Here is an 18,715-nt window from a genome sequence, read left to right on the forward strand (position 1 = left end):
GTTACCTGGAGGAAATAGAAAACCTGTTCTTGACGAGCCTTCGGGAAGCAGCCACTGAAGACTTTAGCAGTCTTGTCCTGGAAGGAATCGGTCTTTTCCCAGGCGTTGGCATCTTTTCCTTTATTTTGCCAACAGTATGTAATTTGCTAATTCTGATGTAAGTTGTAATTAGAAAACAGGTTGCAGTGGTGTGAATTGGTCAGGTAAAGGCAACGCAGGCAGATGTTGATGTTGCCTCTGCTTCGGTGGCATCAGCAGCCTCACCTTTGAATAATGTGTGTAGCCACCGCTCTTTTTATTGCTTTGGCTTTTTTTGCATCCTGCTGCTGGCTTCCTGAGGAAAGGGCATGAGAAAAGGAAAATCATGCTTTGTTATGGGCTAATAATTGAACAACTGAGTGTGACAAGTAACAGACATGTCACGGTCTGTTGCACCAACAAAAGGAGTTGCAACAAATAATCCACCTGGGAACAGTTTCCAAAGGGAAAAGTGACAAGATACTTTTGTAGTGGAGATCACAAAGTACTTCCTCTCCCAGCCCTCGGTAAAAAAAACCCCAAACATGTCTATAGCATCTCACTGTTTTCAAAAAAGTCTAGAAATTAGACAGAAGGTGGCTTTCTGGCTTGAGAATTAGTTTCAGTTATTTTACTTAACATTTTCTCTTAGGTACTCGTGTCCCTTGCTACAGGGCCCAGACAAAATAATAGCATTTTCTACGAAATTCGCACATATGATATTAAGCCATCGAAGATGAAGGAGTTTGTGGAAATGGTCAACAAGTACATTCACCTTCGCACAGCTCACTCAGAGCTGGTGGGATTCTGGTCTGCAGAGCTGGGAGCAATGAATAAGGTTGTCCACATTTGGAAGTACGGTACGCTCAGCATCCTTTTGTGCTCCTCCGCTCTCTCTGTGCTCCCTATCCCCTAGGCAAGACGGCAAGGAGAACACTCACCCGGCTTTTGTTTGTTGTTCTTGCCCTAAGAAAGTGTCAAAAAAGTGTTCCTGTACTGATTACTGAGAAGAACACTGCAGAGCCTGTCAGGACAATTTTGACATGTGGGGATGAGAGAGTTTTGTTCTGTTTAAGGAACTGTTCTTAAAGAGTCATCTCTACTCAAAACAGGTATAATAGAGGTAGTACGGCAGAGTGCTTTTTTTCATTGTAAATACTTTTAATTTAGGGACGGTTCCTGAACCACAAATGTCTTCAGAATTTCAAAATGCATGGAAAAAAGGTTGAGACCTCCTTAATAATATAATGCATATAAGTGTAAACAATCTATATGTAGTCTGTGTGTGTTTATTTGCATGAATAACTATTCTCAAATTTTAGTTCAGTATAACAGTCACTCCCCTAGAACAAATGAGGACACAATTTGCACGCTTAAACTCCTTCTGCAGCTGGACTGTGCTGAGGTGGGAAGCCATTCCACCAGCCTCGACTTCCCAAGCGCACAAAGCGTTTCATTGCTTCTTCAACCTTGGCAGCAACAGGCTTCTTGCAGTGTAATCAACTTTTTATGTTGCTGGAGTTGGCGCTGACCTGGAAGGTGCTGGTGAACCATGAAAAGTTACAGTTATGTGAGAAACTAGCTGTGCTTGCCGTGCTCTGTGTGGAGCCCAAGGGAACTTGATACTTGGATTACAGAGAGGTGGGAAGGCACACTAGTATAATTTCTTTGAGTACCTGCTGCAGTCCAGGGTGTATTTGCATTCTGAGGCAGAAAATTTTCTTTCTAAAGTCCTCAGTCTGCTCGTTGACACACAGCATGTTCACAGTACCTGTTCAGAATAAAGAGTCACCCTTTTATCATGGAGGAGTGACAGGAACACATTCTGCCTGTTGACAGGAATATTTTGAATTTATGTGCATATATGGTTAATAAATTGTCCTGCTTCTCAGAACTTTTTAGCGTTGTTCTTTCTCTAAAAAAACCTCTCATTTTTAATGATCTGTGAGAAACTTTAAAAGTGGAAAACTAAGGAAAAACCTACAATTTTTCTTTATTTCCTAGTGGTGTTTACATGTGTAAGGTACAACATCCTTTCTCCTTGATTCATCAGACCCCTCCTTATATTTTTTTAGTAGTTAAAAATAATTGGTATCTTTTTCTCTTGGTCCCAAGTTACTGATATTTCTCAAGGTTCTTCCCATTCTCAGATGCTGGATTTTTCTCTTGTATTACTGAAAGCTGTCAGCGTAAACATACTGCTTAAGATGCCGTTGCAGCCTAACCAATTGAAATTCAGACACCCTTAATTCAATGGATTTGTTTTTAATTAAAAAAAAAAAAAGAAAAAAAAAAAAAAAAGACAGAAAAAGTTTAGATTTGGGGCATTTAATAACATTTTATGTAGCTGAACAAACAAACATTACTTCTACACTTGTAATTTTAATATCATTTTATATAAGCCAAAACTAATGTTTTTCTTAATTTTCTCTTGGTAGGCTAATATTCCTTCTGAATTTTCTTTTCCACTTCAATTCCTTATCCACTGTGCTTTCTCTGAATCTCCTTCTCCTTGGTAACTGTTGTCACATCCAGTAGTGCCTGCGGATGCCGTCTATGAATCTTTTCTTAACGCTAACGATACAGGGCATCCTAACCCAAGAGGTTAGCTTACGTTCGCCTTAGCAGCTAATAATGGATAGGACACTGTGTTTTTTGAAGTCCCTATTCTCTGGACCTTGACCAGAGAGAACATACAGGAGTGATTGTATATAGGATGAGTTATGTGACAACCTGGCCATAGATAACTATCCCACTGGCCAACTTGGCAACAAAACTTACTTTTAGGGTGTCCTGAAGCAAACTGCCTTCATTATAATGCTAAAAACCACGCTCATAGGTTAAGAAGACCCTCACCCTGGTGAAGAACCTTCCCCTGAGCGTGCATAGAAGTACTTAAAATTATGTAAATGATATGAGAATCTTTAACCAATCAAGAATAGGTAGGAGGTATTAATATGATAGTGATGTTGTAAAATGTGTATAAAAGAAGCAACAAAACTTAGATGTGTTTGATTCATGGATGATTCCACCAAGTACCATGCGCGGAATAAATACAATGTCTCTCCTGAGCATGTGAGATTGGTTAACTGCACGCTGGCAGGAAACTGCTTTTTGAACAACAGTAACATTGCTTAATATATTTTAACTTTATAATAAAGTTTCTTGGAAAATGTGGTTTGGTTTGAAACCATTTAAATCTGAGAGCTAAAGCAAAGATTTTTGCAGAATTTAAAGGAAACTTACAACATCTGCTTCGAACTAATAAGCTGTTTAAAAATATAATTTTCACACGTAGCGCTTCTTGCCTCCTTGTAATGATATGTTTTAATTGACTCTGATGTGACATTAAGAGCATTTTTTCATAGTTTTTTTTCTTTTTTTTTCCTTTCTTACAGATAATTTTGCCCACAGAACAGCAGTCCGGCGTGCACTAGCAAGTGACAAAGACTGGCAGGGAAAATTCATGTCCTCAGCTCTCCCCTTGATAGAAAAGCAGCACAATGAGGTTGCTTATCTGGTACCCTGGTGTCAACTTGGGAAGCCTCCAAAAGAAGGGGGTGAGCTTATCTTCTCTTTTGCTGATTAGAGTTACTGATGCTGATGGCCTAACAAAAAATGGGTTAAAGTTTAAACCAGGCATTACGTGGTTTTATAACCTTTTATGTAACGGGTACATGTATATACACCCATGTGAAAAAGGTGATATAACATAGATGAGGTACAAAGTTTTTGAGAAGGATTTTATGCTAACTTACATCGGTAACTGACTAGGGACCTGATGTTAAGGTTGTAAAGAGGTGTGTGAATTGCCTAAATAAGCATGTAAAATGGCAACATTGTAGTAGTGGTCAGAGCAGTCACCCCAGACTAGCTTTGTCCATCTGTTAGTGAGAGGGGCATTTCTGGAGACACTGAAGACAATGATTGTTCTCTTTCACAAAGGTTTTTCTCTTTTATCAATTTGCTTTGATGTTACTGCTTCTTTCTGTGGTGGGCTGACCCTGGCTGGACACCGTGTGCCCACCAAAGCTGCTCTGTCACTCCCCCTCCTCAACTGGCCAGGGGAGAGAAAAAATAATAACAAAAGGCTTGTGGGTCAGGATAAGGACAGGGAGAGATCACTCACCAGTTACTGGCACAGTAACAGACTCAACTTGGAGAAAATGAATTTAATTAATTACCAATCCAATCAGAGGAGGATAATAAAAAATAAAACCAAATCTTAAAACACTTCCCCCCACCCCTCCCTTCTTCCTGGGCTTAACTTTTCTCCTGATTTTTCTACCTCCTCCCCCTCCCAGTGGCAGCAGGGGGACAGGGGTTGAGGTCAGTTCATCACACATTGTTTCTGCCACTTCTTCCTCCTCAGGGGGAGGACTCCTCACGTTCTTCCCACACACCAGTGTGGGGTCCCTCTCACAGGAGACAGTCCACTACAAACTTCTCCAGCATGAATCCTTCCCATGAAGGACAGTTCATGAACTGCTCCAGTGTGGGTCCTTTCCATGGGGTGCAGCCCTTCAGGAACAGAATGCTCCAGCGCAGATCCCCCACGGGGTCACAAGTCCTGCCACCAAACCTGCTCCGGCCTGGGCTCCTCTCTCCATGGGGCCACAGGTCCTGACAGGAACCTGCTCCAGCACAGGCTTCCCACAGGGTCACTGTCTCTTTTGGGCATCCACCTGCTGGTCGTGTCCTCCATGGTCTCCTCCATGGCCTACAGGTGGTCATCTGCTCCACCAGGGACCTCCATGGGCTGCAGGGGGACAGCCTGCCTCGCCATGGTCTTCACCACAGGCTGCAGGGAAATCTCTGCTCCGGCACCTGGAGCACCTCCTCCCCCTCCTTCTTCAATGACCTTGGTGTCTGCAGAGCTGTGTCTCTCACATCTTCTCACTCTTCTCTCCAGCTGCTGTTTCTCGGGTTTGGGTTTTGGTTTTTGTTTTTTTTTTTCCCCCTTCTTGAATATATTATCACAGAGACACTACCACTGCCACTGATGGGCTCAGCCTCAGCCATTGGTGGATCCATCTTGGAGCCGGCTGGCAGTGGCTCTGTCAAACACAGGAAGTTTCTGGCAGCTTCTCACAGAAGCCACCCCTCTGCCCCCCATGCCCCTAAACTGTAGCCAAGCAAACCTGATACACTTTTGCATAACAGTTTTAAGAAAAAAAAAAAAAAAATCCTACTTTTAAAAGCTACATGTAAGTCAAGCATACTTTCTAACAATTATAGATTAGATGTAGACATCCTGTCCTGATGTATTTTAATTTTCTCTGTAGCAAATGTGGTAGTAATAGTATTAACAGTTACCCAGTTTGTGAACATTTGCAGACTTTCTTGTGTGGAGTGACATCGAACAGTCCTTGCTTTAGCCCTCAGCGTGTGCATACATAATCTTTGTTCTTTATTTCCCTGTGATTCTGAATTTTAAGTTGTTACAATTGAAGTTGAAAGTTGTCCAGTTTTCTCTTAAAACTGGAGAGCTGACTTTTGAAACACTTTGTTCCCATTTTAGTTCATCTCCAGCCCATTGCTGAGACCAGACATACATTGCCATATGGCAACTGTCTAGCTTTCTATTGAAGTATCATCAGTTGTTATCTAGAGTAACTACCTCAACAGAAAGGAGATGGGTAACGTGTCTCGTAGCAGGACTGGGGTTTTTTTCAGCAAATCATGCCATTAGTCTACAAATGAGGGAGATCATTTGACAGACCAGAGATGTTAAGCTAATCCTGGTCTCTTGGTTATGCCTTTAGATCTTGCTGTGACCAGTTGAGAGTTTATAATGTCATAAACCACATCAGTGCCAGAAGACATCAGCTCTCGTAGAAAAGGCCATCTTGCTTTGTTCAGTCAGCCATCCAGGTCCCACAAACATTTGTGATTTCTGCAGAGCAGGCTGAATATCCCCAAATTTCCAGGCAACACTGAAAACTGCTATGTTGGTCTTTGTGTGAAGCCTTCTGTTCTTAACACTCCCAGTACTTTCATTTGCACTTGAACTAGCTCCAGTTAGCAAGCAGCTTGCGTGTGCTCTTGTGCACCCCTGGATGCTGTGAGAAGTTGTGCACACTGGGATAGAGGGGCAGTTTCATGTCCTATGACCCCAAATGTCAGGGATTTGCATTACTGGTTTCACAATAAATACATTGTGGCCGTAACACACTGTTTGAGAACTGGTGTATTAATTTATATTTCCTTCCTTGAGGTCATCTTTGCCTTTTCTTCCAGGAGTATATGAATGGGTTACTTTCCAGATGAAGCCTGGTGGGCCAGCAATGTGGGGCAAAGCGTTTCAAGCTGCAATCAATACTCATATCAACACAGGCTACACCAAGCTGATTGGTGTTTTCCACACAGAGTATGGATTACTTAACACAGGTACTACTCAGTTTCTGATACAGACTTTGCCATGAGAAGGGGTGGAGGGAGAGGGGCAAGCCCTTATCCTGGATCAGGATTGGCTGGCTCAATTAAAATGTTGGTGTGGATCACCAAAGTCCTGTAAACAGTCCTTGAACCCAGCTTTGTGTATTGGGTTATAGGCTTGAGCCACATGCTGCTATTTTATTTAAAAGACTCTCAGATCTGATGATAAAGAGACAAACCTTTTAAAGGCTCAGCAAAGGATCATCCTTCCCACCAGTTACTTGCCTGGAGAGTTGGTTCTGCAAACAGGTGAAAGCAGACTGCTAGGACTTACTGTACATGTTGTATTGCAGCATAATGGTATTCAAGTGACTTTATTTGTACTTCCTCAGTCCATGTAATCTGGTGGAACGAGACCTCAGATCACCGCGCAGCAGGAAGGCACAGTGCCCATGAAGATGCCAGAGTGGTAGCAGCTGGTAAGAGATGACTGATCCACAGAACTCACTAGTGTTACCTGTATGCATGCTCAGGAAAGTATGATTTCTCATTGGATTACTATCTTAATTAAATATGCATTTAATTTCAGTGCGGGACAGTGTCAGATTCTTGGAGTCTCAGCAAAATTTGCTCCTGATTCCTCTACAATGCTCGCCGCTGAAGTAACCTTCTTCTAAAGAAGGTAACTGATGTCAGAAAGGACAAGATGGAAGTGCTGTTAGCAAGTGCCATCACATGGATCGTCATATCCTCATTAACTGAACCCACTGTTCTTCATTTTACAATAAATGAATGCAAAATGCTAATCACTAGCAACGTAAATCAGTAAAATTTTGTACCCTGATACCAATTGCTAAATAGAAGTTTATGGTGATGTTCTTACATACCCAGGAAAATGAACTTGAGCCATATCACTTACGGCATGAACTACGCTTCACGTGTCTTTTTATTGTAATCCCTCAGTTCTTAATGCTTTTCTGCACAGCTAGATCACTTATTAAACCTAGTGAGTTAAGTGCTCTTTTCCAGTGTTACAGTTCAGGGTGGATATCATTTTCATAACATACTTCAGTGACTTTTGTAACTATCACATCTTGGCTATTGCACACTGGTTTCAGAAGGAATGCTCCCATGTAGCTGTTACCCAGTTCTGTTTTAATCAGACTTCTCATTGGGATGCTTTATATTAATTCTGAGTAACATAAAAGGTCAGTGTGGCTGGAATTGACCCAAGGAGGTGCTGCAGTGAAGCTGCTCAGATAGTGGGTCCTGATGAACCCTGCCACGAGAAGAGCATTTATTCCCTACCTTGTTATAGTTCACTTTAGCCTTTTCTTTTTTTGTTCAGTAAACACTTCCTGAAAAATGTGGATTACACACGTAATGCTTTGCCTTAGGTATTTTAATATTTCTTTAGGGTGCTGAAATTGGATTAGCCCTTATTGTTCAAGAGTGTAGTCAAACTCATCTGACCTACATGTGCTTTTGGTCTTTGAAATACTTCTTGCCAGACTGTTAAAAGCCAAATAAATTTGGATAAAGCATGAATTTTTAATGCTTACAGCTCAAGCTCTTTGTTCTTTTTAAACTGTGAAATGATAAACCCCATTCTCCAAGTACAGCATTTGGCAGGTCTTACATTTTGGTCAACAACAGTCTTGATAATAATTGCTTTAGAGCCCATAAGCTAAGAGTGAATAGCAGCAGAGCAGATGGCACATGGGCTGAGAATTCATGGGTGGTACAGAGCACCCTCTTCTGCAATGTAAAGGTCACCAACTGGAAGAGCACTTGGGTGCCTTTTCCACAGGTTAATCACTGACCTGCAATAAGCAATTGCTTTCACATCACTACTGAAAGATCTTTATGCAGCCTGCCTAATGATGATTACTCCTTCTGTAAAGTGCATTAAGATCTCATGGAAAGCACTAAAAAACCAGCTGTAGTCAGCTATGCTTATGTCTAAGGTGCATGGGTGGGTTCCAGCTGCTGTAAGGGAATGGAACAGGTCCCAGCTCCTATACCCAAGTCTTAATACTTCCCTCCCTCCAGCAGAGCCATCTTGAGCATTCTCAGGGTGGAACAAGCACTACTTCAGAGACCACTGTCTTATATTTTACAGATCAGCTTTTTAACATGTAAATGGCTAAAAACTAAATAGTGATAAACTATCACTACCAAGTTGATTCAGAATGTTGCCTTATGGCAGTTAACTCAAAGGAGGATGACTTTTAAAAAAAAAAAAAAAAACAAAACAAAAACATGGGCTGAAAATGGGACAGGAATTAATAGGACTTAATTTTTTCCCCCACATGAATGCAAAAATTAAGTTATTTTATTGTTCACTGCAATAAAAACAATCTATTTTTTTGTTTTTAGTAAAACTATTTTCCTTGTCACCACCAGGGAGTAAAGAATAGAGATGTGCTTTATTCTAAAGTTTGTTGTTTTCTGACAAGAGGTTGATAAATCAAGCACATTACCCAAAGCACCAGCTGGACACTAGATTAAAACCCAGGAAATTTTAACTGGCTTCTTATCTCAGGATGAATTTTTCTAATGAGTGTAACTTCAGGAGTTGGTTGACAGTACAAGGCAAAATTTCAAAATCAGTTTTCCTTTGAGCAGTTGGACCAGTGTTCTGCTTTCATTTGTAAAACTGCTGTTCAAAATCAACCTCGTATTAACATGAGTGATCTTCCTTTAACTTGGTATTAGCTAAGTTTAGGGTATTTCAGATTGTTTATACTCAAACATAACATTTTGCTTTATCAGTGAAAATAGGTATAGGGTATTTTTAGCAAAGAGGAGGAACAATTATCAATAGTTGCAACTTGCTGCCTCTCTGTAATGGAAATATTTAGAGGCAGGTACTTGGGGTACCTGCCTCTGACTTGGGATTTAAAAATCCAGATAAGTTTGTTACGTTCTGCAGCTGGATTTGACAGTTAACACCAATTACTTTTTTTCAGGATTTGGAGACCTTTTTATTTACTAACTTTAGAAGCTTAAAGTAGCACTTTGCCTTTCAAATCTTGCACCACCTCACTTACCTGAAAATAGTATGTGACCCATGCTAATTTGTAGATATACTGGAACATGCTTGTACATTATGCATCAAAGTTCTAAACAGAACAAAACCGGGCAAAACAAGAGCTGCTAACAGCACTCCTGAAAAAAACATATGAAAAAATGACACTCAAGACCAATGGTGCCTTAATGGCTTTATTTTTTACTTAATACAAGGCAATTAGAGTGCCTTTTAATATTTCACATAACAGTTATTAGCAAATACAAATATATATACTTTTTTTTTTTTGCTTTTAATGAAAATGTCCATTAAAGGATTTAACTTAGAAATTTCAGCTGTGAAATCTCTCTAGATTTTTGCAAAGTTAAGAGATATTCCAGTGCAAAAACAGATCCCATTACAGATAGCATAAAGTGCTTGGAATGAAGGACCAACTATAATTCAGGAGGGAAGGATAAGCACAAAGTGGTGGTTTAACCATGGGGAAAATACAACAGCTCCTTACTGGAATACAAATGTACTACAAAGAGGGATGCAACATGTCAATAGTAATAAAGTTTAAAATAAGTTAACACCTCAGTGCGGTTTCCTTATCAAGAGTGGTTCATATACTGTATGTGAATCTAGAGTGATTTTTCCCCAACACACACTTAAAAGTGGCTGTCTGAACTTACTGCATGACAAATCTTCATGTGAGAGTTGCAGTGTGCTGTCTGTCAGTACAAACAAGACAGATCAGAGCTGTGGAGTAATTCAGTTAACATCCATGTTTACTGTAATGTTTTGTCACAGATAGAAGACTCTGTATGAGCATGACAGTCACAGGGCAATAGGAATCAAGAATCTCTTTTTGGTGAGCTAAGGAAAAAGGATTATGATGTGACTGTTGTTTCCTGCTAAATTAATCATTTACATGAGCAGTTACACAGAGCAAACCACAGACCTTTCAGACCAAATCTGAATCCTCCTAGAACTCGTTTTAGTTCTACGTGCACTAGTTTGGTGCAGTGTAAAACTCAAGCCCTTCACTTCGGTGACTTAATGCTGATTTGTAATAGTGATTTTTAGCAGTGGTAAGCCTTCAATATATGCTATTTGTTTTAATGATACTGTAACATACCTGCAGCCTGTTACAGAGAATTCACCACTGTAGCTCAGCTGTTTAGTAATTTTTCTGCACCTGGACGTCTGGTGTATTCATCACCCTGTAACTCATCCCCATAGGGTGACGATGCCATCAAGCTAATAACAAAGCATGTTTTAAATGAGGTATACCAATCCCCATTACACTCCGTTCTCAATCCCCTTAGCAATGTATTATACAGATTTAAAAAAAAAAAAATAGTATGAAAAAGGCACTTCAAAGGAGCATGTAGTAAGCTCTTACTTTATCCCAAGGCAGGACACAGCAGGGACTGGGAACTTGTGCTAAGTATTTAATTCTTTGTGTATTAAAAATGCTGAATTGGTCAGTGTTACCAAGTTTACCTGGAAATACATAATCAACCTCCTTGAGGCTCACGCCAACTTCTTCACCATTTGTTGGGCTGCTATGGGCATTTATAGAAGAAAATGGTCCATGACTGATTCATGGTGTAGAATCAAGAACTAATGCAGAACCTGTATGGGGGTATTTAAGGTGGAGGCATGACATACAGAAATAGCCCAGGAACTGCACTTGGGTTCAAACCACATTACTGAACCTATTTCTGAATGTAAAAGACAGAGGTGCCCGTAAATGTATTAAAGAAAGCATACTCTCTCATGACTGTTGTACAATGTGAACAAGAGTTGGTTGTTCTTACTGTATAATACCACCTCTAATATTATTCTGGCTTTGTAAAACTTTAAAAATTATTGACTGATGTAACTGTAGTACTGCTATTTTGAACTATCTTGTTCTGGAAGGGGATTTTTACTGAAGCAATTTGTCACATGTATAGTAAGGGCGTATTCTCCAGTTAGGGATCACCTAATGACTGAAACTACACTGCACAACAGAAGCAGAAACTTACACATTAATCTAATGTTATACCAGTTTCCAAATAGGAAAATTTTAGGTGAACAAATTGCAGTAATTGCAGATAGTGGCTGATTGCTAGAGTCTGGAACTTGGTCAGATCATGAATGTAGCTATCGTTGAATGGATAGAATGAGAGCATAGCATTGCAGACATAATGTAAAGAAATACCATGACTACAAAGATCAACTGAAAGCACTTTCAATCCCTAATTAAGCTACCTACCTATTTAAAGTTATAAATAATACTGTTTAAAAAAAAAAAATCTACATCTCATTTCTGTTTTTATTTGTCAAAGCCAGAAATGGCAACATGCTTGTGCTAAGCAATAACTTCAGAAGATGGGTACCTTTCTGGTGCAAAGCAGGGGTTAAGGAGCAGATACTACATATCTGAGTGACTTCTCATGATTTAGAATTTGCTCTTGGCATTAGCAGCTTGTACAACTTCTGAGTTTGCTGCTGTGGTCCAAACCCTAGGTCTACTTTCTCACTCACTTCCTCCTACTAGGTGTTCATGCAGCTGCTGCAGTACCTCAAAGGAGCAGGAGAGTACTTAACTGCACAAAAACCTAGTCAGAGTAGGTTACTGGTTGTGATGCTGGTGGGACAATTCTGTGCATTTGCAGGGTTCACAGTTCTGCATATCACCACTTACTCATGGAGGTGTCTGGATACGACAGCCTGTCTCTTGCCATCCCATCTGTACAGTACTGCTTTGTGGCCTCAGATTTGTCACCAATTGACCTACACCAGACTAGGAAAAGCAGCTGGTCAGGTAAGTTTTCACAACCTAAGGCTACAACACTGGTGGTGACTTTCCTTGCCACTTGGTGCATTCATTGCCAGCAATGGATATAGCACCAGGAAATTCCCACTCCTGACATGATTGTTTTAAAGACTAAAACACTCATGTCTAAAATACCTATAAATAACCACTGGCCATGATTCCTCAATGAGCTATTTTTTCAACCCTAGTAAAAACATACTGTACAGGACAAGGTACAGTACGGTTGAAAGCCCACAGCATCTGGTAGGTGCTTTACCACAGCTTCAGAGTTATACTGTAATGAGCTAAATTCAAGTCTTTCACTTGAGAACAGTACAAGACGACTCCACGAGGCACTGCCCCTGTAAAGGAATTTTGTTTTCATTGCATTGAATTGCATTGCATTGAATGGTTATCAGTAGAGTGTCCAGTTTCTCTTCCTCTAGCTTCTTTTTTGGGAGTATCCTGTCCCAGGAAAAGGAAGTTTGTGTTCTGCTCATCATTGCTTTGCCAAAATTGGCTCACACACAACTTTCTTTTACTTTCTCATCTTGCAGGAACGAATTGAGGATTGCAATGTCTACCACAGTCTGGTTTTTGTGCAATGACAGGTCCTTAGTGTGGTCGTCGTCACTTTGGTCCTTAGCAAAATTTACAAATACCTACAAGAAAAAAGGCCATGTCACACATCACCCTGGACTTTCATTAATTCACGGCATTTTATACACTGGGCTTCCAGAACTAATCTTGGGATTCAGTAATCTGCTGAAATGCCCTTAAAAGATAGGTCAAATAAATTGGTGGGTTTATTCCTACCTCTGCATGGAGAAGCTTTTGGCAGACAGGCTACTAAAAACTTACTTGGTCAAGTGTGGTCTGTGAAACGGAGTAGTCTTCTATGTGGAGTCTCTTTTTGTTCTGAGAGAGAATACTGAATATTCTGGCCAGGGAGGATGGTGAAGAAGGAAGCTGGTATTGCAGCATATTCCGATGCTTTTCCTTCAGGACGCTTCCAGGGAAGGCATGCCCAAAGAACTCCTCAACAGGCTTCAGGTCTGGGTTTGCCCCTGCAATTCTCACCACTATGGTGTAACCATCTCCAAACCTATAAACAAGAGGGCCAACAGAGGAGTTAAGTGTCTTTGAAACAGAAGCGCAGCTTAAAATCCAGCAGCATTTCCCACAGTCAGAACAGCAATGGGAATGCTGCATGAAGAATTAAGTCTGACTGTATCTCCCTAAAAATGCAGACAAGTGTGTGGTGTAAGTGAAAATAAAATAGCTACCTGTTCTTTAGATGCTGGACGCTTCCCAGACACCTGAATCGCCCATTGACCATTATTGCCATTCGAGTGCACAGGGCTTCACATTCTTCCATGCTGTAGGCAGAAGTATGTTTATTAGCACTGCAAGCAGCAGCAAAGGGCAGAGCAGCCACACAAAGTTTAGCATGCAGCCCTGGCAGATGCAAAAGCCAGGGTATGATACAATTGGGCCACTACTTGCCTGTGAGATGTGAGCACCACTGATCTCCCCTCTTTGATTACACTCAGAGCACAGTTCCACAAGAAACGACGTGCTTTGGGATCCATCCCTGTTGTTGGCTCATCCTGCAAAATACATACGAAAAACAAGTTATGCTGTTACATTCTACCAACAAATACCTCATCTCTGAAATTACCTGTCCATTCTGATTATGCATACTGGAAAAGTTGAAAATAAGCAAGTTTGACTCATTTTCCAAAATGAGAAAAAAATTTATGCTCCAAATTTTAATTAGCAAATGTATTTTTCAGAACTGAGATGTACTGCTTATTCTGCTTCAGTTCTAAAACAAGTTAAAGTCAATTAACTTGTTTAAATAGAGCATGACTACTTTCTCCTGCACTATGAACTTTAGTAATCCTAAGGTTTGTCCTCGATCTTAATGTAAAAAATCCTCAAATATTTATTTCCAGTTTTCATTGAATTATTAAAAACACAAGATTGATTCTCCTGCACAGTAAGATTTGTTTGGGACCAGCAGTAACGCTGTTATTTTTTTTGGAGGTATAGAAATCTTTGCAGCGGTACTAAGGTGGTGAAGAGGCCACCCAGCTGGCAGTTTGTCATCGTGTTCGAGACTCCTACTTCCCCAGTGATTTTTCAGAAATAGAAGCCTGGTGGCATATTATAGCTCACATTTACATTTAAATAGGGAATCTTTATTTCCATGTGCTCTTCGCTCACGTTTAAGTGACTAATGATATATTTAAACATTAGTTGTCTATGAATATGTAGTCTTCATTTGAACCTGATTTTTCTGTTTTCCAAGGCAAATGTTAATGAGCAAAGATTGCAGACTCACCAGGAACACCACAGGTGGCCCTCCAATGAGGGCAATGGCTGTGGAGAGCTTGCGCCTGTTCCCTCCACTGTAATTCCCAGCATATTTTTCTCCATATTTCACAAGGCCCAGTTTCCGAATTGCCCACTCGCCAACCTACAAGAGACAGTACAACACCACCCTGAATCAATCACAGCAACATCTACACAATGAGATTTTTCCTTATGAGCTTTGGCTTGAAAAACCTTTCTGAGGAAAACCACTCATCTGAAGATCTAACGTGGAATGGCTATGGGTCTTGAAACACCTTGTTCACCTCTACATCAGCGTATATGCAATCCAGCCCCTGGGAGGCCAGAAAATCAAATGGCTGCAGCTTATTGGCCAACATCAGTTGAGCCACATTAACCACCAGTGTAGTGCTCTTAACAGCACCCACTTTGGCTAGCTTTCCAGTTGCTGTGGGCTGGTGGCAGGGACACTGTCACTACTAACAGTGAGCAATCCCACTGTGGTGCATCTTAGCCCTTCGGACAGATAGGAAGGATCTGTGGGAACATCACACAGAGGAACTTGCCAGCAACCTTTGAAGGAGCTTGTCGTTTTCACCCATCATCACTACTCTCAAAGAAGGATTCCAGCTACCTAGACTACTGTAGGCACCAGATCTGGCCCTATCACTGGGTACAGATGTCATCTTCCTACCCACAGCACCTATTCTGCAGCATCCAGGACACATACAGAGAAAACTGCTGTTAACTCAAGGAAACAGCACTGGTAACAGTGCTGTGTGGTATTGGCAGCTGCCTTTAATTGCCTGAAGACTGTTAGTGTAACTCCATGTCTGAATGCTGAAATAGCAGCACTTTAATGATGCAGCATGATCAACTGGAAAGATGTAACAGGCAGTGTGAGGATTCTGTTAAGCTGTATAGTGTTAATTCCCTGGGACTTTAAAGAATTAACTCTTGATGGCAGCTGAGGTTCTGCATGACGTGCAGCTCCACAGCCCTTAAACTCTTAAAGGAAAGTAGTCATTCAGTGGAGAAGTGCATCCACTATGAGAATGCAGGACCCAAAGTACCTGCCTTTCCATTTAGTATGCTTTACTAGGCAGCACTGAAAAAAACACAGCAACTTTGTTTTGTCCTGGACAAAAAGTGGGGCTGATGTCACCATAGAGTATCTTCAGCAGCTTCACATCATGGCATTGCATGTGTTGCAGGGAGGGTGCATGCAAGCAGGAACAGGTGGTCACTGGGGTGGGTCCTATGGTGTTTAGTTTACCTTGCAGACCTCTTTCTCTGGAACACCTCTCAGGAGCGCAAAGAACTCCAAGTGCTCTCGTCCTGTCAGCAGTTCATTAACAGCATCGAACTGTGGGCAGTAGCCCATGTTTTGATGGACTTCTTGGATGTTGGACAAAATACTGTGAAAGAAAAAACCCCTTGTTAGGGTTTCAAAAGTGCACACTGCTATTTTTGATGTTAAAAGGTTGAAAGTGAAACAGTGGTTTTGGAATCACTGAATTAACAAAAATACAGGATCCTGGAAGTCTGTCTTGGCCAAATTGTTTTTTCCTCTCTCTGCCCCACCCCCCTTTCTTTTTTTTAAATATGACATTTAATCATGAGAGTGCAGGTATTCAGACATGACTACCAGACTAAATAAATTTTCCTAAGCCGCTGAAGTACTTTACCAGACTTGGCAAAGGGCTGAGACAGATGCCAGGAGTTGAAAAAAGGGAAAGTGGGGCATAATTTAGAATTGCTGGAAGTGGAACAAAGGCTGTGAAAGCTGGAGGAGAAAGTGGAAAAGGACATGCTTTGACATAAAAAAGTGGAAAGATGCATGGTCTTTCACCTGTTTCCTTTGAGGAAAGCTTCTCCTCCAGTCACATCTGTATCACCAGTTAGCATCTTAAAAGTAGATGACTTGCCAGCACCATTTACTCCCAGGAGTCCAAAGCACTGGGGGATACAAAAGAGCAGATGAGTTCAATATGTTTGAGAACAGGATTCAGCGCATCATTTTCAGCACTGACAAGATGGAAGGGAGCAAACTTGACCCTCAGGACAGTGCATTTTCAGAAAAATACTTATGGACTTCTTATAAATCTTTAGGCTGGGAAAATGAAAAAACTGTGGTGTCACCTTGGTGCAGTGCCACCACAGTGTATTTGCGCCAAACCCTGGAGGGTACTACAGTTTGGCTTCTGGTCCCAGACACTGAGAGTTCAGTATATTCCTCAAAGGCAGAGAGAAAGAGAATCAGAAACTGCTTCAAATTCCAAGCAATTTCCTTCAATGTAATTTGAACATCATCTGTTTCTGATCTTACCTTACTCTTTGTGTTGACTCTTAAAGTACTGCGGTAATAGCGAAGCAATGAATTTGACAGAGAAGCTTACCTCTCCAGGGGGGATTCCAACACAGATCCTATCAACTGCTGGCTTTCGCTTCATTCTGTAAATCTAAAACCAGAAGAAAAAGAATGAAAATGACAATGTCAAAGAGGAATATAATGAGAACTATAATTATGCATATTCAACACTCCAAACACTCTGGTTTTGATCTCACTAAATTCCTCTGAATGAGACTTCTGGTGAACTGCATGGCGTTATGCCAGCAACTCTTAGGAATGCAGAACTTTTCTGTCACCTTGGTTAGCTCCTTGATTTCCAAGATGTCGCTCTGTCCTCCTCCACTTATTATCCTCTGTCTCTCTCTGGTTACATCCTCATCTTCATCATTCACAGGAGGCAGCTTGGCATAGACAGGCCTGGAGGGAGCAACATGATAAAGCCTTAGCAGAAGATGACAGTGCCTCCAAAGTTAGTATCCTCCCCGCTTCATGGGGGACACCAATGAAAAATTCACCTGCTTGCAGTCGTGAAGTGGAGCAGATAACCTACCTGGGTTTGATGAAGAACCTGTACTGAATGAGCACTGTGAGGAGGAAGAAGACAACACCTTCTACTGCCATGGCAAAGAGGTTCCTTCCCACCAGGTCCCAGGACAGAGGGGACACAAAACGATTTTCTCCTGACAAAATGAGATGAAGAGCACAGTCACCTTTCCAGAGCAATAGGAACGGACTAGTATTTCTTCCTGCAGAGCTCACCAAGTTGGGAGCCAGTGGGAGGAGGGAAAGGATAGACCACACAAGGGCCAGTTATGGCTGCATGCACATTTCTTACAGTAGTAAAGCTGGGACATGGGCCCAGAAAATTCAGTCTGCCAAAGAAGAGCTGTTCCACCTTCCCAAAAAGTTATTGAAGCAAAGACTGTGATTCAGGCCTGGCATCTGCACCCCAGAAAAAAAAAAAAATCCAGCTTTCCAGAATCTCAGCCACTCCTTACACTTGGCCTAATGATCCACTCTTAAACAGTTGGCTTTATGCATTTTTATATAATGCCTCTAATAACTCAGAACTCTGGGGATCTATCTGCCAGGCCCACTTCAGTCCTTGTAACAACCTGAAGAGGACAGCTGTGGAGACTTGCCAGCTTTGATCAGGTCTGTGCTGATCAGATCAGATCTGATCATGATCAGTTCATGAAAAGTCACAGGAACAAAGGGTACTCATCTGCAGCAGACTTGAGCTTTCCCTGTTCAGTTCAGGCCACTGTCCCTAGGATAAACAATTTCACTTACCAAACCTCTCCAGAGCATCAGCCATGGCCTGGTTTTTCACCATGTCAATAAGTCCCCGCCCCAGGCAGAAGTGGGGGAAGATGAGGAAGACAGACTTCAGGATGTCATTTATGTTGTTCAGCTTCTGTTAAAAGAAAATCAAGAGCCAGTGAGCCATCTGAGCAGAAAGCAGCCACCACCTGCCAAGTGTGACCCATGCTGTGATTGACCTCTCCCTCCCTCAACACTGCAATCTCACAAAAACACAAGGATTAGAAATACTCTCCGAAGAGCCAGTGCCACTGCTCATCTGGACAGTCAGTGTTGTTGCGTTGCTCAAGATATTAATACAAGCAAGCTGCACTGATGGAGGGATTCCTCCAAATGCTCATAGTCTAAAAGGCAGTGTCTGCAAACGATAACGTGCAGAAAGGTCGATCAGACAGTAGTAGTGCTTGCACAGACTGGTTATCTTGAAGGCAGTGCGTAGCCCCTCCCTATACCATATTGAAGGCTCTAACCCTTTTCCTTTCATAGA

The 18,715-nt window shown here is 41.4% G+C and overlaps 1 protein-coding gene across 1 annotated transcript; it reads left to right on the forward strand.

The window, feature by feature from the left end:
- Positions 1 to 670: 670 nt before the first annotated feature.
- On the forward strand, positions 671 to 7,062 carry NIPSNAP3A (nipsnap homolog 3A). The gene is made up of 5 exons (XM_010163952.1): positions 671 to 878; positions 3,417 to 3,578; positions 6,259 to 6,408; positions 6,789 to 6,875; positions 6,986 to 7,062. Exons 1-5 carry the CDS (start codon positions 755 to 757, stop codon positions 7,060 to 7,062), a joined length of 600 nt encoding a protein of 199 aa, XP_010162254.1. The 5' UTR covers positions 671 to 754.
- The last annotated feature ends 11,653 nt before the right edge of the window (positions 7,063 to 18,715 follow it).

The sequence above is a fragment of the Antrostomus carolinensis genome, unplaced genomic scaffold, assembly GCF_000700745.2.
Source record: "Antrostomus carolinensis isolate BGI_N321 unplaced genomic scaffold, ASM70074v2 scaffold6363, whole genome shotgun sequence".
In the NCBI taxonomy this organism is placed as follows: Eukaryota; Metazoa; Chordata; class Aves; order Caprimulgiformes; family Caprimulgidae; genus Antrostomus; species Antrostomus carolinensis.

Excerpts from the sequence above, each read along its gene's own strand:
- NIPSNAP3A (XM_010163952.1), top strand. The coding sequence starts at position 755 with ATGAAGGAGTTTGTGGAAATGGTCAACAAGTACATTCACCTTCGCACA. Across the intron at positions 879-3,416 it reads TGTCCACATTTGGAAGTACG|ATAATTTTGCCCACAGAACA; the intron begins GTACGCTCAGCA and ends CCTTTCTTACAG. Across the intron at positions 3,579-6,258 it reads GAAGCCTCCAAAAGAAGGGG|GAGTATATGAATGGGTTACT; the intron begins GTGAGCTTATCT and ends CTTTTCTTCCAG.